The 22,067-nt window shown below is 35.7% G+C and overlaps 1 protein-coding gene across 1 annotated transcript; it reads left to right on the forward strand.

The window, feature by feature from the left end:
* Positions 1 to 291: 291 nt before the first annotated feature.
* On the forward strand, positions 292 to 21,355 carry LOC149794375 (kyphoscoliosis peptidase-like). The gene is made up of 6 exons (XM_089968549.1): positions 292 to 422; positions 6,841 to 6,942; positions 7,845 to 7,955; positions 10,080 to 10,195; positions 19,488 to 19,604; positions 19,885 to 21,355. Exons 1-6 carry the CDS (start codon positions 363 to 365, stop codon positions 21,197 to 21,199), a joined length of 1,821 nt encoding a protein of 606 aa, XP_089824675.1. The 5' UTR covers positions 292 to 362; the 3' UTR covers positions 21,200 to 21,355.
* Positions 21,356 to 22,067: the final 712 nt, after the last annotated feature.

Genomic DNA, 22,067 nt, shown 5'->3' on the forward strand with positions numbered 1-22,067 from the left:
ATTCGAGTTCGGCTATCACTCTTTCTATAGGAGTCGCTGATGGACCGCAGATAACTATCAACCGCCTGGTACACGGGTACAAAGAAAACTAGCGTAACTTTACCAGCGTTTATGCTGTGAAGCTATCAACCAATCACTGCGGGTCATTGGTAATTTCCATTATATCCCTTTTGTGAATGACGTGAGTGTTGTGCAAATGACGTCACTGGTTTAGACATCACGATCATAAATTTTATTAGATACTCAACTGTCAATTTTGGCGTTTATGCAGCTACAAGTCCATCCGTAAGATTGGTATAGGATTATGGTGAAGTCGAAAATAAAGTCGATTTTTGACAAATAACGGGAAAAGCGCGAAAAATATGGGTTGTGCTTGCTCCAAATTAGGTGAGCCAACAAAGGATGAATCTGGCCAAGGAAAGGTAAGATGAGATATACTATCATAAAATGGCTGTACTGTTTTTTTTTCTAATAACCTAGAAACAGCAGTAGATGGTTCTCCGAACATCTTATTTTCTATTTAACAAGATTCTCACATTATGTAAATGATATGATCCGCCTGTCACAAGGAACTAATTTTTGTTTCTCAGAAATTTTGCTAAAAATTAGTTTCTTGGCATTAGCACACAATATCAGCATTATGTGTATCAAATCTACTTAACATTCGTTGGTCACGTGTTCATAGGCTAATAAGATTCTTCTTTTAATGGTCATGTTATCTTATGAAATACCTTAGTTCGTATTTGTCTATCCGATGAGTGCATTAAAGGATGAAATTTAATGTTGTCAAAAGCTTTAATGCAATTGTCTTTTTTAAATGACTAAAGAAAATGTTTTATGATCTCAGTATTTGTTAGCTGCTTTGAAAGTTAATTAAAAATTTGAAATTTTTTACTGTAATGATTACAGAAATAATCTTCAGCGACTACGACACAATACGACACAATACCATGCGTTATACTGATCTATGGTGAAGTTAAACCTGTCAGAGCTGGAAAGTTCGAAATATGATGCAATAAGAACTTTCCGTGCTTACTAAGTCAAACACATTTTCTATTGACTTGTTGTTAGTCATAATGGTGTACAATCAGAGGTATATTGCAGCCGTTGCTAAACGTCAACAGAAACAAATGCTCTAAAAACTTCGTATGTTTCTTGTAACAAATAGTTTCAAACAATTTTCTTTAAATTGGAATAATAATGCTTGTCTTTCAAAATTCGATACGCACTCTTGTTTATATATAATGTTTAAATTTCCTTTGAATATATTTTCTTTTTTTATTTGGTGTTTTATCTGAATTAGATGGAGCTCCACAAGTTACTCAATAAGTGGATCTTATTAGCTGCTGCCCTAGAAACTTATTTCCTTTAAAAAATATAAGAATTTGAGGTATATTCGTAATAACTTGTTTAAGCCCGACAGTTATCCCTTTTTGATAAATGTTTTCTTTCTTTGAGGTTCTGTCTTTGCGGTGAAAAGGAACAACACAGGGACCTTTTTCAACTCCAAAGCAAACTTCTCTGTCAATGAACATGATAATATGTTTAAGTCGAACTTACTCTACACTCGTCTTGATCTAGTGTGTGCAGTAGCTGTCCTGTCAATGTGCTTACAAGCGAGTGCCCTTATGAAGATTTAGGTATGTAGACTTGTCTACAGTCTTATGAAGATTTAGATATGTAGACTTGTCTACAGTCTTATGAAGATTTAGATATGTAGACTTGTCTTTCTCAAGAAGAAATTCGCGAAAGTTTTACCCGCCTAACATTTCAAAGTTTCAACTAAAAAATTGCTTACACACTGAAAAATGTGCGTTCACTTTTGACGCAGAGTTTATATTCCAGCTGGTCGGTAACCATAATGAGTTAAATACATAATCCATATTAAATGCCTAAATAAAACTGATTTGCATCAAAATAAAACATTTCCATATTCTTCTTAAAATAGCATATCAGCCCACAGACCAAATGTCAGGACTCGAATTTTATTTAGAAATTAATCCTCTGCAAAATGCGAAACTGTGTAGTGATTTGTCTAGTACAAATTACTCCTAGCGAAATCCCAGAATTAAGTGCGAAATTTAGAAAAGAGTTGCATCATCTCGGCCCTCTCCGGGCTGTATCTGCATAAAAAAAAATCAGTTTGCAGGCAATCGGCAAAAACTACGCCACATGCTATTTGTTGACATCAAGCGGATATATTTTCATCTCATCATTTGAGAATACGTTGAAACGAGATTGAAATTTATTTTATGCGAGGCCGCAAAGTACTAGATTATCTGAGGGAAATAATCTTGATTATTCACTGGAGTAAAAAAAAATCATATTTTCTTACTGTCCGTCAATATACACTGATAACAATATGACCCAAAAAGTTAAGTTCTATACTAACATAATTCAAATACAACAAGATGCACGTTCTTTTTTTATATAAATATGATATTTTGCTTTCAAATGGGAAGGAGAATCATATTACTGTTTCACACAGCGGAACATAATCGCTGCGAGAGAAAGCAGATTTATCTGATCTCGTGGGTGAAAACTTACCTATTTTAAGTCACCGCTTTGCCGCCTGTAAAGTATTGTATTGCACCTACTCGATGAAATATATCCGTTAGTCACTCATTTCAGTCAAATATCTTACCTTTATTGAGTATCAAAAAGAACTTTCTCGGCCTTCTTCCAGACTAATATGAATTTTATTGTTCGTTTTGTTAAAGGGATGGATTGACAAACTTTTATTCTTTACTAATTTAATCTAAGTTATTCAACATATACAGTGCCATAGAGCACATCAAAAATTGTGGTGAACTTCGTCTTCGTTTTGCTTCATACTTTGTTTATTTTTCCAAGACTTGGTTTGACTCCATAGCAGTGGAATGGTAAGCGGGCTGGACATATAATCAGTACTATAATTACCTAATTTCGACTTTATCGGACTGTATCTGACTAGAAAAGTTTCAAGCTGGGTAAATCAGCAAGAATTACGCACATTTTTATGCTTTCATCAAGCGAACACGTTTTGATCTGATCCTAGGATGACGTGTTGGTGTCATTGATAATATGACGTCATAATATATATGACGTTATAAAGACAGTAGTTTGTATATTACTCTTTTTGTAAGGTTCTTCTTGACTGATATATATTTTACTTTCTTGTTTGCTTTAAAGGTGTGAACTGGTATTATTTGTTTTCATAACTGATTTATTAAATCTTCGTCAACACTTGCAGTTTTGAGGAACCTCGTTTTCATTTCACTTCGCCTTTTCCACAGACCCTGGTTGGTTTTTCAATGAATAAAGGATATGAAAACCGAAAGTCTTGGTAACTACTGACTGCATTACCTTCCTTGACCGAGATTCGGTTTTGGTGTTGTGTTAGAACGATACTAACTTCCATTAATGAAGATTGTATTGATGTAATGACCATTGCAAGTGAAAATAGCTGATTAAGTGCTCACGTCTTCTGATAAAAGAAAAGTAAAAAGAAAAGTTTCTTTGGATAAATTTTCTTAAGAAAGAATGGCACGTAAAAATTAATCGGGCGACTCAAAACTGTGTTCTAACCAAAATTAATCATTAAGATCTTTGCTACTATGGTTCGTTCTTATTGAATCAACGCGTATTTAAAGCTATCAAAGTATTACAAACACTTCTTAATTTGAAAAACGATTTAGACCACAATCACCATTACTTTGAGATGATATAAGAGGAGAGAGAGAGAGAGAGAGAGAGAGAGAGAGAGAGAAATATAGAATTTATGTTGGGGTTTGGACCGAGACAAGGAAATCCCAGTCAAGGGGTTATATTATTTTTCTCCCCACGAGGCTTGCCCAAGTGGGGAGACATATAATGTAACCCCGCGACTGGGATTTCATTTTCTCGGTCCAAACCCCAACGTAGATTATTTTTCTCACCCAATATTTTCCTTTATAGTAAAAACGAATTTTTGACTAGTGTTCTCGTCCAATGTTTACATGCGGCGCATGAATATAAATATGTTAATGAGGGCTGTGGTGTGACCGTTACGTCCGAAGTACACAGTTTATACGCGTGAGCAAAGAAAAATAACAACATAAAACGTCGCATAGTAATGAGGTATTATCACATTTAATATATGGATGTTATATGAAATTGACAATAAATAATTAATATTTATTACAATAAACTGTTTTATTTTCATTAGTTCCAATTTTGAAAAGTTACATTTTAAATAATAAAACGATATTGGCTACTCAGCTCTACTGTAGTTATACTTAGTACAAGCTGTAACGAAGAGTAACATCTTGCTTTATTATTCATGGGTAATTAGAGATCTGTGTCACTATCGTATATAACTATTCTTTTTTTGGAGGATTTGAAACTGTTTGTGACATACTTGTGTTGTCCTTAATATTGATTGTAAAATTACCCCCGTTTATAATAGACCCTCCAAAAACGGACTCTAACGGAAAACCATGTCCTAAACTTTCAAGTTCACAGATTCTTTGAACATTTACTTTTCTGTCCTGGAAATATGGCAGGTACTACGTGAAATTTGCTTATGGATTAATGTGCTGATGGATAAATGATTCCTTCTGGCTGGTAAGTGCATTATTTGTCATTAAATATTGTAGGTATATTTTTGATTCAGCCGGGGCAAAATGGATATGCTTAACAAAATAAGAATAAAGCAGGTTTTATATAACACTTTTATGGCTGTTACTAAGTTTTCCGTAGTTGTTAAGAGAGTTGGGAAGCTATGAAGTGTTTAGGTCTATAGTTTATGTGCATGGATCAGTGTTTTCTGTCATAGTTCATTTCACACAGCATTGAGAATTTTAGCTTATCTGTAACAGTCATTTTTCAGGTCAGCGTCATTAAATGTAGCTAACAGCATATAATTTGTTTCACACGAAGTATTTAAAACTAGTTAGGTAGCTTTAGCTACATTAATGATGCTAACCTTAAAATGTACTGAGCTAGGCCTGTATATAGGATAAAATTGACCATGCTGTGTGGAACGAACTAGCATAATACCAAAAAGCTCGACTTCGTATGCGTTTGTGTCTCTGTCTCTCTCGAATGTTTTTGCATGGTGCGTTCTCAAAGATGGATTTACCTTAAGTCACTATGTTTTTGTTATATATTTGTTGCTGTCTTTGTTGTTGTTTGATTTTAGTATAACTACGTCAGGCACAGCAGAAGACAACAAGGGTTACTTTTTTTAAAAGTTGTTCTGAGCGCGTGGACACTTTGACTGAGACGACTGGTCTGAGATGACTAGACTGAGATAAGAAAAGTAAGGTTAGCAAAACAAGTAGCTTTCTCTGTCGCATGGGTGAGAAATAAAAGTACTTGTCATTCAAATATGATCGGAATTATGAATTATAGCGTTTTTACTTGATTCACCTTTTGCTTTAACGACTAAATAAGCAGTAAAGGCAGATAATATCATGTAAAATATATCGACATAGTGGGTTAGCAGGTGCGCGATGAATTTGCGTCCATTATTATCCAATCCAGTTATATTTCTTTTTGTTACCTGATGATAAGGCCTCGATTCAAAATTGTCTTCGAATAATTCGGTAATCTTATGACCTTTTTAATTCATCTGTTACACGGAAAACTTCTTGACATTATTCATATGTTACATTGATAACTTCCTTGACATTATTCGTATGTTACATTGATAACTTCCTTGACATTATTCATATGTTACATTGATAACTTTCTTGACATTATTCATATGTTACACTGATAACTTTTTGACATTATTCATATGTTACACTGATAACTTTCTTGACATTATTTATATGTTACATTGATAACTTCCCTGCTTCCTTGACATTATTCATGTTACACTGATAACTTCCTTGACATTATTTATATGTTACATTGATAACTTCCCTGCTTCCTTGACATTATTCATGTTACACTGATAACTTCTTTGACATTATTCATGTTACATTGATAACTTCCTTGACCTTATTTATATGTTACATTGATAACTTCTTGACATTATTCATATGTTACATTGATAACTTCCTTGACATCATTTATATGTTACATTGATAACTTCCTTGCTTCCTTGACATTATTCATGTTACACTGATAACTTCCTTGACATCAGTCATATGTTACACTGATAACTTCCTTGACATTAGTCATATGTTACACTGATAACTTCCTTGGCCTTATTTATATGTTACACTGATAACTTCTTTGACATTAGTCATATGTTACACTGATAACTTCCTTGGCCTTATTTATATGTTACATTGATAACTTCCTTGACATTATTCATATGTTACATTGATAACTTCCTTGACATTATTCATATGTTACATTGATAACTTCTTGACATTATTCATATCTTACATTGATAACTTCCTTGACATTATTCATGTTACGCTGATAACTTCCTTGACATCAGTCATATGTTACACTGATAACTTCCTTGACATTAGTCATATGTTACACTGATAACTTCCTTCACATTATTTATGTGTTACATTGAGAACTTCCTTGACATTATTATTATGTTACATTGATAACGTTCTTGACATTATTCATATTTTACATAGATAACTTCCTTGACATTATTTATATGTTACATTGATAACTTCTTTGACATTATTCATATCTTACATTGATAACTTCCTTGACATTATTCATATGTTACACTGATAACTTCCTTGACATTATGTATGTTACACCGAAAATAACCTTGACATTACGTATGTTACACTGATAACTACCTTGACATTATTATGACTGATAACTACTTTGAAATTATGTAAGCTTGTAACAATTACAATTATGAAATATAAATTAATGTCAATATTTGTTTACTTTAAGCCTAATGATGACGCACGCTACCAGGAGAATGTTCATGCAAGTGCAACGGAAGTTGATCATGAGAAAATTGAGATAGGTTTGCAAGAAACAGAATTGATAACGGTAGCTATTACAATTATCAAGACATGTAAAAACAGTAATGATAACTGTAGTTATTATAATTTAGAGTAATGATAACTGTAGTTATTATAATTTTCAAGACCCGTGTATAAAGAAGCAATATGGCGACCATTTTGACTGTAAAATTGATAAAAAGAAAAAGAGATTAAGGTTATTGAACAACAATGAGAACAATTACATTTCAGAACTAATATATCCATCAACAAGTAAAGTGAAAACTTCAGAACTAAAAAAGCAAGTCCAAATTTGGTTACGGGTAATAATGTAGATACTGGTTATTTGTTTATATCGACCGATATACGAAAGTCAGTAGATTCAAATACCCCTTTCATATTTCGTTGCAAGATCGCTGACTTTCAAATTCCTCTACAGTCAATTTTACTGTTGACTGTATAGAGTCCTTTTTGATCGCTCACATCACTTGTGGTGAACAGGGGCTAATACAATTATTTGGGACATCATTTTCAATTGTTTATGAAAGCATTGTTAATACGACCATTGCGTTTATTAATAACGGTACCTCTATATACTATTAAATCACGCTTTTTCTATAATATAGGAATGGGCAAAGGAATAGAAAGTTCAGCAAGTTTATTTTTCCACAATCAGTAATCGAAGAAATATATAGATGAAGATAATAAAAATTGCTCTGTGAAGTTCAATGCATACAGACGAAAATGCATTTACATGTGACTCAGACCTTATCTGCATTCACCTTCAGACATTTGTGTTTTGCTTCTCGTGAGAATATTTGTATGTATTAAATGGCAAAGGAATCAGAACCATTTTCATTTTAATTACGACACAGTACACGATTAATCTGCCTACATTATAAATTCCACATCCTATAAGAATTGTTTACCTGCAGCATGTATCCTTTACAGAAGGACTCAGTGGACAGCAGTGAAGTTCCTCCACATCCTCCGAAGTCCAAGAAGAGGGATATTATACCTAATCCAGCCGTCTTCAAGCAGATCGATGAACATGCTCTCAAGGTAGGCGTTACCATAACAAGAATAACGTGTGCACAGTGAGTAAGCACATGCTGGTAAAACAACAGGTACCATAATTAGCAAAGGGTGGTTGGATCTGGTTGGATCTGGATTCGGCATCATTTAATTCCAGCTCTGCACAAGCGAAATTTATTTCACAGAAGTATCTAAATATAGAACTTGATTGCAACCATCACCACCACCACAGAAAAAAAAAACAGAAGAAAAAACCCCAACAAAACACAAAATAAATTTTCTATACCTACTTCAGGGGGCAGGTTTAAATACCAAAATTAAACCCCCTTTTGTGCAAAATTAATTAACCGTTCGTCTCAAAAAGTAAACGATTTCAGTAGAAAGAGACAAAGAGACAAGTGGAGTAGCGTTGTGGGAGAGGGAGGGCTAAGCATGCTGGCAAGGGATCTGTTGGATGGAACCATTGGTTGGGGGGGGGGGGGTAAACCCCACAGAAGATGATGCATTTAAGACTTCCCGAGTCATACAGAAAACTTGTTACAGGACACGCTGAAGTTTCTTCGCACTGTGTGTGTGTGTGTGTGTGTGTGTGTGTGTGTGTGTACTCGGTCCTGAAACCTACATCACAGGATTCGCCTGTACACACCGATTTGAAGGCTCTGTTTTTAAACATACTCTCTCTCTCTCTCTCTCTTACTCTCGCCACACACACACACACACACACACACACACACATATATATATATATATATATATATATATATATATATATATATATATATATATATATATATATATATATATATATATATATATATATATATATATATATATATATATTGGCCTATCGATTTGGGAAAACACCTGAAAATAATGATAAAGTTTTTGTTTTAAACACGCTTGTTCTCGTTAAATTCGATGTACAAGATAAAACAATGCTGCTCAGAGTCATTAAACGTACAATGGTTACCTGAAAGATATCGATATCTTAACTGATACAATGTCTCACAAAGTGAGTTTCGTATGTTTTTTTACTTCACCCTCGCTTTAACAGCAAATATTGATCAACAACTGTACATTTTCAGTATTTTTGTTAAATAAACCATTTATCTATTTAATTATTTCGAGATAAAAATTTGTGGTAAACCTGATATGCAGAAGACCAACCAACAGAGAGAGAGAGAGAGAGAGAGAGAGAGGGAGACAGACAGACAGACAGAAAGACACTGACGGACAGACCCAGACACAGATATATAGGAATGGCAATTCTATTTTAGCGCGTATAAAAACATACGCATATGTCTTCACTTTCAACGCGTTAGCATTTGTAACAAACACGCTAAAAGTTGTAAATAGTGTGATGTTTCTTCATTTTAGTGCGCTAAAAATGAAAACTTACGCGTATGTTTTATTTTATACGCGCTAGTTTTTCCAAGCGCAATGTTTCTTTTCTAGCACATTTAAAAACTAACACGAATGAAAATAAAACATACAAGTAAGTTTTTATTTTTAGCGAGCTAAAATGAAAAATACAGCACGCTATTTACAATGTTTAGGGCGCTATTTACAAAACAAGCGCGTTAAAGGTGCATACTTAAGTTTTTATACGTACTAAAGTAGACTGCCAATGACACGAATTGCCATTCACAGACAGACACAGAGACAGATAGAGACTATAATAATACTAACAGAGAGAGAGAGAGAGAGAGAGAGAGAGAGCAATACAATTCTTCTATGAAATTAGTTTATCCTGCACGATTTCTCTTTGTGCATAATGTTCATTATCTAGTGACTAGTTTTTATAAAACGTCTAAGCTACTGACTGCATGGGGTAAAGATTTTGATTTGTAACAAAAAATATCAGCTGCCTTTCAAAGGCGGTCATAATCTTATTGACATTTTTATACCGAAGAATACGTACATACGTCAGTTGTACTACTGCGACGTACTACTAAACGGCTAATTTTGCTTTTTTTATTGTAAAGATGCATTTCTAAAAAATCTGGAATTCCATTGCTTTGAATATTTTATAGATTTTTTATTTTACATTTTACGTAGATTTCACAGTGAAAGCAAACATAACAGCTGAATAACATTGCAAACAAAACAAACATGCACTCTCTACACGTGTGATTTTCCATTTTCTAACAGGTGCAAAGCTTTCTTCGTAAATCAGTCAGTGAACTAGCAAATGATCTCGTGAAACCGGCCATAAATAATCTGGAACGAGTTCGAGCTTTCTATCGCTGGATTACAGAAAATATCAGGTATATCACAGTTAATGTACACTCCGTTTGTCTGTTGATACATTTTGCATGGTGTTATGTATATTTAATTTGTATTGTGTGTTGAATTATTTGTTAATGATTATAGAGTGTAAGGTCTTACCTGACTGGAGACATTTATTTAGTAAATAACATATTACAAAGCTAATATTTGTCTATCATTGTAGGTTATGCAATTACACAATTATTAATTGTAAGCATGTTTACTTTAGTTTGATTTTTAGATACAGCCTTGACTATGACCACAAAAGATTCCAGAAACAAATTTTTTTGGAGTAAGTTTCCATTAAGATGACCGAGTATTTTCAGAAAATGGTGATAGCTACATCGGTCAAGTGGACGGGCATATAAAGTTGTTTGCATCTTAAATTATTCATTCCTTCTTAATATCCATAGTGGAATCAGTCATATTGTTGTGTTCAGTTTTAATTTCAGAGGATTTATTTATTTAAATCATTCACTGGAATTACTAAGTGCTCATTGATTTAGGACAAAACCACTATTTTGGAATTATTTTGAATCCGTTCAAGGACATTTTAGAATTCAGCATTATGATATACGAAGACTGTTTGTACACTAGCACATTCGAGACTAAAGGCACATCAGCACATTCAATATTGGAATTCATTCGGAACACCATTGGAATTAATTCGGAACTCTATTATTTTGGACTTATAATAGAACGTTTGTAGCACAGGCTGCTTAGCCGAGTTATATGCTTGGCAACCGTAATCTAGTTTTGATCTAATTAGGCTTTTATATATCGTGAGGAGGGTTTCCTGGTTGGATCCCCAGTCAGTCCCTGTGATGTTCCTGAGTAAATTGAGATCTTTGTTATAATTCTGGGTGAGTTGTTCAATGTGCTGAATTTTACTACTGTTACGTATTTAATTAATTGATTTTGTATATAGAAGTTTGGATAGACTAGGTTGTTATTTCGTTTGGGGGTGAATATGATTGCCACAGTTTTTTCATGAGATATTTTGAAACCCCATTTGTCCGCCCATCTCCCTATGATGTCTAGGCTCTGCTGGATTTCTTTAACTACTGTGTTATTGGCAGGATTTCCATTCCTCCATATGCCACTATCATCTGCAAATTGTGACAAGTTTATTTTTGCGGAGGCTGCATTGAGGTCAAGGTCGTTTACCATTAGGTTAAATAGTAAGGGACTTATTACACTGCCTTGCGGTGTTCCATTTTCAAGTGAAAATTCTTCCGAATGGGTGTTGCCTATTCTTTTGGTAATTTTCCGACCTGTGAGGAAATCGCCAATCCAGTTGAACAAGCGTCCAGTTATTCCAAATTGGTTTAATTTGGCCATTAGTCCATTGGTCCATACTAGGTCGAATGCTTTTTCTAGGTCTAAAAAAACCCGCTATGAGGTTGCGATCGGTTTTCCTAAAGTGAGTTTCATGTCTGTTTCCAATCTGAGAAGTTGGTCAGTGGTGGACCGTTTGTTCCGAAAGTCACATTGATTTATGGAGAGTAGTCATTGGTTTCAAGGTGGTGTTTTAACCTATTTGCAATTATTGTCTCCATTATTTTGCAAATATTGTTTGTAAGGGAATCACTACAATGGATCAAAGACAATCAGCATTGCATTCTGTGGAAATAAACTATTCCTTGACACTATCCAGAGAAAAGCCTTACTATCATGCACAGGAACACTCCCCTCAACATCATTAAAAGAACTACACACACTAACAGGAGAACTACCCTTAAAATTACGTAGGCAAGAACTGCTCCTCCGATACTCCATTCGATTAGATACCCACTCAGACAACCATCCCACCAAAATAGCTATAAATAAGTGTAAAGTTGTCTTCAAACCCAAAATCATACCCATCACACCAAGTGGCAAAGTAATCCTTGAACTAAGAGAAAAGATGCCTCTACTAAAAAAACAGGTAACAAACAATACAGACCAGAACAAATCACCATGGTTACAAAAACCACCAAGGATTAACATTGAAGCTACTAAATTAGGCAATAAAGAAGGACAAGAAAACTTACTAAAACCTGTACTTGTAAACGAAATCAACCAAAAATACCCGGACTATGTTAAAATATATACCGATGGATCAAAAACAAACAACCCACCAAGAACAGCAGCAGCGATAGTCATCCCTGAATTCAATATACAAAGGGGATCCAGATTACCTGACTATTGCTCCATTTACACCACTGAATTCTGGGCTATACTTGAATCACTACAATGGATCAAAAACAATCAAATACCTAAAGCAGTCATTATAAGCGATTCCCTAAGCGTTATCAAATCGATCCAAAATCGCAATACACACTCTAGGGAGCAATTCCTCGACAGAGCATGCCAATTAATCGGCGACATCACCACAGCACATCAATTAGTCGAGCTCATGTGGATACCGTCGCACATTGGAATCTCTGGCAACGAAACAGCAGACAAAGTTGCAAAAACCAAACTAGGAGATCAAAACTCTATCAAGTTTAACTATAGCTCTACAGAAGCACTAAGCTTCGCACAAACATATATAGACCAAACATGGCAAGATGTTTGGAACTCCTCCACAAAAGGTAAAAAGCACCATGAAACCGAAAAAAACGTAGATAGGAACATACAGCTACCTAAAGGTACCTATTTAGAACAGAAAACCATAAACAGGATAATAACTGGAAAAACTAAACTAGCAAGCAGTTTAGGAAGGTTTATAGGACCCAAACCAGCAACCATTAACTATTTTAACTGCCACACCACCGAAGATCTACACCACGTATTCAATACATGCCCAAAATATCAACCCGCTCGGAAAATATTTATCAAAAACCAAAAAGAGATTGGATCACCACACACATACCCAAAGTTACTTATGGACTCTAATAAAAATAAAAAATCAGCATATCAAAAGATAAATCAATTCATAGACTCAGCAGGACTTAGGAACAAAATATAATTACTATCCCCACAAAACCAAAAGACCCAGTAACTAGCTAAATAAATTTAGAAGCCACCACATAAAAACCCATAACATATCATTCAATTTTATAAAAGTATTAATAAATAATTCACTTACGAAGCACCTATCAAAAACTAAGGAAACCGCAAAATCGGATGTCCTAGATGTCCTTAACGAACCGTGTAATCGGCTAGGACTCCGGTCTCTTGCTAAATAAAGTATAAATAACATTCAACCTCTAAAAACATTGATTAATAAATAACTTAAAGAGGTAATATCTAAAAACTTATAAATAACATAACGTAGGAAACACACCCTAAACACCTCGACTAGTAATACCATAATAACCTTGAAAATCTCTCTTCATACATGATTTCTACTAAGAACCTCTATAAACAGCATAAAACATCCCCCCTCCTTTTAGAACATTTTGAAGAAAAAAAAGAAGAAAAAAAATTGAAAAAAAAAATAAATAAATAAATAAATCGCAAGAAACACCAGGCAAATGTAACAAGAAACCAGCGATGTAAAGCAAGCAGGACCGTTCCCGAGCTCTCCTTCCCACTAATGACAGCCAACCATTCAACTGTAGGGACCTTTATGGACCCACAGACTGAGGCAAAACTATCAGGGTTCCTTGAATCCATAAAAGCCTGGGGGAGGTGGCACCATCCCCTTCCCCAGGAACAACTAGCAGGCTGCGGTGCAGTCAGAAAAAAGTGGCACATGCACAATTGTGCGCACGCCACTATAATTAAACTCAACAACCTGCTAATTATACACCGAGTTGTTTACTATGTTATTTTGCAGTGGAATAGATACCTTAATAGGTGTAAAAGAAAAGAAGAAAAAAATAGAATAATTCACTGCGTCCTTAAAGATCCAGTGTTCATTATCGTTTATTGGACATATTCAGATAGGATTAATGTAAGGTGAGTTCAGTGAAACTTTGGTCTTTCTTCCGGATCTGAAATGAGGTTCCGACATCACAGAAAGCACAGTATAACCGATGTTTTCATATATTGTGTAAGCACGTGACCCGATTGAATTTGTTCCAGCACTAACCATTTTTGACGCTGTTGCCAAGTTCTCTGAAGGGAAATCTGGAATAATAGGAAACACTGCAAATCCCCACATATTCCGTGAAGTAAAAACTAAATTAGGTTAATGAATCAACTGTATATGAATTGAATTGACTGTCAGTTAAATTGCATGACCCATAAACATTTTAATTATTTTTAAATATTTTAAAATTCTGTTTTCAATCTTGCCTAATCCGTGATGCACTTTGGAGGAGGATGTCCTCAAATATAAAACATTTCGACGATTTACTTAACTTTTTGTTTATCTGCGTAATAGAGTCGATACGTTTCAGGTCGTGTATCCTTGTAAGAAAATCGAGTTTATCCTTTGCAAGGACGCAAGCTAGACTGGCATATAAGCAGGGAGACTAATAACTCATTTCAAGAAAATCATTGAAGACACAGTCAAATGATTACATACAGATAAATACCTATATGCTTGTGCCTCATCTATGCGACAGAGAAATCTATCAGATCTGCTGCTGCTCGTCCATTTCCTATCTCAGTCTTGTTGTCTCAACCTGGTCGTCTTAGTCATGGTTACAGGCGTTAGGGAGTAACGTTTCAAGGGACGAAACTCATGCCGTATTCTGCTGTACCTGACAGAGTTTTTTTTTAAAAAAAATCCTACAACGACAACAGCAACATCAACAATAGCAACAGATATATAACAAAAGAACTACACTAATAAAGCAACCTAGTGTATCTCCAACTTTGATAACACATCATACAAAACATTTGAGAGAGAGAAACACGAACTCGTGCTCTTAGCATCGACAGGTCACCTTGCTGCTTTTATTAACATTCTTCGTATTAATACGCGATGTTTGCAAACAATAGGACGTGACTGGAGACGCTCGTAGTGCAATACTTGCAACACGTACCAATTATGAGTGTTTTTTTTTTCTTTGTTCTTTTTATACTACGACCGGCATATATAGCAAGATTCTACTTAGTTAATTATTTAAATTTTCATTAAATAGTAACAGATCAGGATGACCTATATAATAAATGTCAGTAACTAATAGTACATTATGAACACTATGTTTTGAATCTGCTTACTACACGTATACTGCAAAAATACAAGGTTATTTGAATTTGACTGGAAACTTTTGGGTGAGAATAATTGAATCTATGTTGGAGTTTGGACCAAGACAAATAAATCCCATTCAAGGGGTTATAGTGTTTCCACTCGAGGCTACAAACACCGACATAAATTATTTTCTCACCCATTTTTTTCCAGTTAAATTCAATTAACCCTGCAATTTTGCAATAAAGTTAGCAAATTTAACATGTAAAGTATTAATGAGCTACTAGTATTGCCTCTCATTTTATATAAAGGTCATCAGGTCTTATACTCTTTCACGAAAAGATAAATAACACTGGACAACAAATTTTTACAAAAGTCATGTTACTGAAATAAAATTAGTCAATTCTTATCAATTTTTATGTGCTGAACACGAATATGACAGTCAAATTGCAAAATTGGCTCTAGTTTTTTTGTAATCTGCAAGAAATTAATGTTTACATAACGAAATGCATTCCAATAGTAAAAGGTCAACTGTAATAGCCTACCTATAAAAAATCAAGTCATTGACTACATCTTAGATTTCTTCGCCTGTCTCTTGTACAGCTGTTCGGGAGCATCTCTGAGGAGTGTCCAGCAGTAGTCAGCCAGCATTGTAGTGGACCATTTTCCCTGGTATCTTTGTTCCATTGTTGCGATATCTTGATGAAAACGTTCGCCGTGTTCATCACTAACAATACCACAGTTGCTAGGAAAGAAATCCAAATGGGAATGAAGGAAGTGAATCTTTAGAGACATATTGCAGCCAAGTTTCTTATACTTCATCAACATGTCTTCTACTAGTTCCTTATAGTTTTCTGCCCTAACATTTCCGAGGAAGTTTGTAGAAACTAGGCGAAAAGCATTCCATGCTTGTTTCGCGTCACCTTCCAGCAAGTTGTTGAACCGGTCATCTTTGAAAAGCTCTCGAATCTGAGGACCCACAAAAACTCCCTCTTTAATCTTTGCTTCGCTGAGTCGAGGGAATTTTTCATGCAGGTATCGGAATGCTGGCAAAGTCCGGTCAATGGCTTTCACGAAGTTCTTCATCAAACCTAGTTTGATGTGAAGGGGTGGTAGCAAGATTTTCTGAGCCTCAACCAGAGCTGGGTGTTGGATATTCTTCTCTCCAATGGCTACATTCTGCCTGTGAGTCCATTCCTTCCTCATGTAGTGCATTTTCCTTGCTCGGCTATCCCACTCGCATAAGAAACACATGTATTTTGTATATCCTTGCTGCAGTCCCATTAAAAGGGCAACTACCTTCAAATCACCACAGAGGTGCCAGCTGTACTTGTTATACTCAATGGAATTCAGTAGCTGCCTTAAGTTATCGTATGTCTCTTTCATGTGGACAGCATACGCTACTGGAATAGATGGAAGAATGTTTCCATTGTGCAAAAGCACAGCCTTGAGACTCAGTTTCGAAGAGTCCACAAATAGTCTCCATTCTTGTGGGTCATGAGTGATTTTTAAAGCATTCATGAGGCCCTCAATATCGGAACAGAATATCAGATTACTTTCCTTTCTGAAGAAAGGCTCCAATTGCTGGTGGCGCTTTCGATATGCAGTAATTGTGACATCTTCTTCTAGAAGATTCCATTGTTGGAGTCTTGATCCTAGCAATTCTGCCTTGTTCTTTGATAAGTCCAAATCACGAATCAGGTCATTTAGTTCTTCCTGTGTTATTCTGTGTGGGGTTGATGATGCACCACAGTGAAAATCTGGATCACTGCATGCTGATGGACCAGGAGAAGAACAGGTCGACTCACCTTTGTCTTCGTCAGATGAATCAAGAGAATATTCTGCTGGAGGTTCTGGAATAGGAAGTCCCTCACCATGTGGAACTGGTCTCAATGCAGACGGAATGTTTGGGTAGACTATTCTCGACTTCTTTCGCTTCGTTATTCCGCCGGAAAGAGGAGGAACCAAGCAGAAGTAACAGTCATTTAGGTGGTTGCTTGGCTCTCTCCACACCATTGGGACTGCAAACGGCATTGATGACCTTTTGCAATTCAACCACTGTGAAAGCTGTGTTGTACATGTAGCACAGCATATATGCGGAGCCCAAGGCTTGTCTTGGTCACCAACCTTGCATCCGAAGTAAAGATGATATGCCTTCTTCTCTTGAGAATTGATACTTTTCTTCTGGTTGGCAAATGTCACTTCCCCACAAATATAGCAAAAATTGTCCGCGGTATTAACACACTTTCGAGGCATTACTGTTCTTTATTGTACGTAAATGGATAAAATAATAAGTTTTATGTAACAGTAGCTTGAACTGTCTCGCACAACGTCTAAAATATTTTAAATGCTGAACCTATCTGATTGGGCTTTATATAGTACACTGCTTACGTCAGCTTCAGCAGCCGCCTGGCATTAGTATAATAGGCCTACACATGTATAGTACACTGCTGACGTCAACTTACTTCAGCAGCCGCATGGCATTAGTATTGCATTGCATCAGAAAATGATGCAATCAACTGTGGATGATGTGAGCATGATGGTATTATGCAATGTTACATCATTATTCCGGATGTTGCTGCAGTCCTACTGGAGAAATTTACACAGTGAAACATAGAAAATGAGGTATATGAATATCTTCAAAACGAGAGCCAATAAAAATTTTTCACGGTTATATTCGTGTTCGGCACACCAAAATACTACAGATTAGGGCCTTTTCAAGTCAGTAATGATTTCACTGTTGACCAGTGTAATTATCTAAGTAGAATCTAGCTATATATGCTGCTGTTAGAATAGAAAAAAAATGAAGAAGAAAGTTATATTTATTACATGTTGGAAGTTTTGCACAGTGGGAGGCTTTGGATCAACGTGCTATTGTTTATATAAATACCGCCCATTAATGCGAATATGCTACTGATGCAATGGGGTCAACGTTTGACCCTAAGTACACACGTTCTAAGCATGAGAAAACAGAAACATTAAAACATTTGACACTGTTACTGTATTATCCCATATAATCGATGGCTGTCATATGAAAGTAACAGTAAATAATTAATATGTTTTATATAGTTAAGTTTTAACTTTCATCAGTTCTAATTTGGAAAGCGTACTACGATATGCAACGGTACGATACTGGGCAGTACCATATGCCTACTGGGAACAGTTCTAACGAGGTATGTAGTGACAGGAAATTTCTAATTCATGACTTTCTTGTAAATCTATATTTTCTGCCCTGGAAATATGGCAACCATCATTAACTCTAGTGCAGTGATACGCGTCAAGTAAATATTTTTGTGAAATAGCATGTGGACTCATGAATGCACCACTCTTTTTGCAAGTGAGAGAGTTTTCGTTTGCAACCGCATTATTATATTTTATTCAACTGAGGCGGACTGTGAGCGTTTCATAAAGTTTGCAGAAACTTGTTTGAGATAATAAATTTCTGGTTATTGCCGACTTTGCAGCTCATAAAAGAGTTTGGATTTTTGCTGTCAGTTATGTGTATTACCTGTGTGTCTGGATCTCTATCAAATAGCTCGACGTGTGTGGGTGGGGTGGGGGTGTGTATGTCAAAATGTTTGGTATGGTGTGTTATCAAGGATGGAGTGACCTTAGGTTACTTTATGAATGAATTTCATTTTGCTACATATCTGTTGTTCTTATTGTATTTTATAACAACTCTGTCTGACACAGCAGAAGACAACAAGGGTTTCTTCTTTATATAATCGATTCTAGTGCACGGATACTATGACTGTTGATTTTGTACTGAGGCAAGGAAATCCCAGCCGTGGGGTTACATTGTTCGTCTTCCAGCCGACAAAAGCACGTGGTGGAGACACATACTAACCACCTGACAGATTTACTTGTCTCGACGCAAACCGCAACATAGATTATATTAATAACACGATCTGATTATACAAATTATCATCATCGTCATAGTCTTCGCCGTTGTCATCATCAATCCTCAAAGTCCTGAAAATATACTTCTTAAATTATGTATTGGACCTACTAAATTACAGTAAATCATTGCTTGTCTCATAGAAGCTCTCTCCCATTTAGATGAGAACAGTTGTTTTGAAGTTGACACAAGTATGCATAATTGTTATTATGAATATTCTTGGAGATTTTGTGGATGAGGTAATGAAAGAAAATGAACAAGATTTTAGGTATATAAATTTAGTTCTTTCTTCCAAATATACAAGCTTGCATGTATAATTTTTCAGCTATGACACGGAAGGTTACTTTAGTGACATAACAAGCTCGTGTGATGCTAATGACGTCTTACAGACAGGAAAATCTGTGTGTGAAGGATACGCGGAACTCTTTTCAGCCCTCTGCAGGTAAGTCGCTATCTTGCAAATTCACGTGTACTTATTGAAAGAGACTGTAAATTGTGACCATATGGTAAGGCAGGACATTATTGTATGCATGAAACGTACAATGTACTTTCGAGCCAGTGCAGATATATTCCCCTTTCTTTGAGTTCTCACTCAAGCATGAACTTATCAGGAAAGATTTTATATCAATAGGCTAGACCACAAAACAATATTTACTTATTAGGAAGACAGTGAAATATATAATGCAACATATGTGTAACTCATATTTCGCTTAATCTTGCAGAGAAGTGAATATTCCCGTTAAAACGATCAGCGGTCACGCGAAGGGCTACAACTACAATCCTGAAATAGAAATAACCCCATCTACGAGAACTAATCATGCGTGGAATGTTGTCCTTCTCGACGGCGACTGGCGGTTTGTGGAATGTACGTGGGGAGCTGGCCATTTGGAGGAAAAAAAATTTCATAAACAGTTCACAGAATTTTACTTCCTTACAGATCCAGAAGATTTTATTAATAGGCACTATCCCTGTATGAATAAAAGTGAGGTGCTGGATTCAAAATGGCAATTGCTGGACGAACCGGTTTCAATGAAAGAATTTGGCAGGAGAGTAAAGTATAGTCACACTGCCTTGGAGTGTGGCATAATCGCTTTATCCCACACGTCAGGAGTGCTAGAACTCATATCGGATGATACCATTAATATCAAAGATGGACAGAAAAGCATAGAAAGCTGGATAATAAATTTTTCTCTCAGCGATGGTACAGATATGAGCAAATACGCTATGTCCTACATGCAAAACCCGACTACTCTGAAAATTAACGTCCGACCACCATCCGCTGCAAAATATGTTTTAAAGGTTTTCGCAAAGCCCGTAGGAAAGAAAGCAGGTGTCCATAATTCAATACTTGAGTATATAATCAAGTGTAGTTATCCTGCAAAGCCTGTGAAACCGTACCCCTCAAGAAAAACACCGTGGGCTTTTTGCCCAGAATATAAACAATACGGATTTGCAGAGGAATCCATAGCAACTCCAATTTTTACAGCGGCCAATGGTAAACTTTGTATAAACATACCAACAACCAAACAAGTGGACGCTATAGCCAAACTTCGGCATGCAGAAAGTAGAGATGTCAGTCTCGAAAACTGCACTATGGTTGAATCGTCTGCTAATAAAATGGTTGTCAGGGCTAGATTTCCGATTGAAGGTTTCTACGAGCTGGATATTATGGTTAACCGGCCATGGGAAGACGATGGTAAATACTGGTCATCAATTACATATCTGATTGATTGCCGAAAGCCTGTGATTCCGTGCTACCCGTTTCCTGAATGTTACAACAGGGCTATCATTAAATACAATTGCCGACTTCTAGAGCCCCGAAAAGGTTCCCTTCCAGCAAAATCTTCCATCAAATTTCGGCTAGAGTCAAATATTCTGCAGAGGATAAGAATCTTGGAGCATTATTTAAGAAAAACAGGAGCTGGTACTTTTGAGGGAGAGGTTGATACTCCGGACACGGGCATGATAACTGTCTTTGGATCAGAGAACGACAGCGGATCCCTAAGCGCTTTATATCGATTTACTGTAGCTACATGAATGGTGTGCAGTTAGAAAACTACCATTGCCACTGCGTTTAATTATTCAATCCTGTACTTTGTTAATGACCCAGCAAATTCATGGATTCATCATTTATGGACCTGAAATAGTGTGTACATACTCCAACCGTGGAACAAATGATGCAAGTCAGGCATAATCAGCTACAAATATATAAATATCATCCAACATTATAAAAAATTGGAAAAGTAAAGTTTTTGTCTAAAATACGTTTTTATGCGTGTATTTTTAGTAGATATAACCTTTGTATGTTTGTAACCTGATTGCCAGTGACAAAATTTCTTCGGAAACACTACAGCCTACATCTCTGAAAATTTTCTTATTAATAGAAATGTAAACTTACTTCACTTACAATATGCCAGTTTGACACATTTTTACATTTTCGTTGTCCTCACCAAGTACACTACCAATGACGTTTCAATAAATTAATACACAATCATTCTCGTTAACCTAAAAGCCCTAATGCCGCCATTTTTTTTGTGTCTCCCTATTCTTTCAATCTAAAATTTGGAAGGACGGAAACGATTTGTTAAGAAAAACTATATGACATTAACCATTCTTTTAAATAATCAAGATGTTAGGTTTAAACGACTTTCAATATTCAGTTTCGAATTATGAGGTGCTAGAAGAAAAATATATTGGTAAATGCTAGGCCGAGTTCTGCATTATATCAAAAGCAACATGAGACTAGCGTATCACATACAGATCTTACATCATATACGAAATAGCGCCGTGTTCACTCCTTACGTTTATAACGGGGACATCATCGAATCTTGTGTTCCAGCGTACGATTAGACGAAACTTGCTTGTACTTCGTTATATTTCTAGGGTGAAACATTATTTCTCTTCT

This window comes from Sinohyriopsis cumingii, chromosome 8 (genome assembly GCF_028554795.1).
Source record: "Sinohyriopsis cumingii isolate HCF-2022 chromosome 8, ASM2855479v2, whole genome shotgun sequence".
In the NCBI taxonomy this organism is placed as follows: domain Eukaryota; kingdom Metazoa; phylum Mollusca; class Bivalvia; order Unionida; family Unionidae; genus Sinohyriopsis; species Sinohyriopsis cumingii.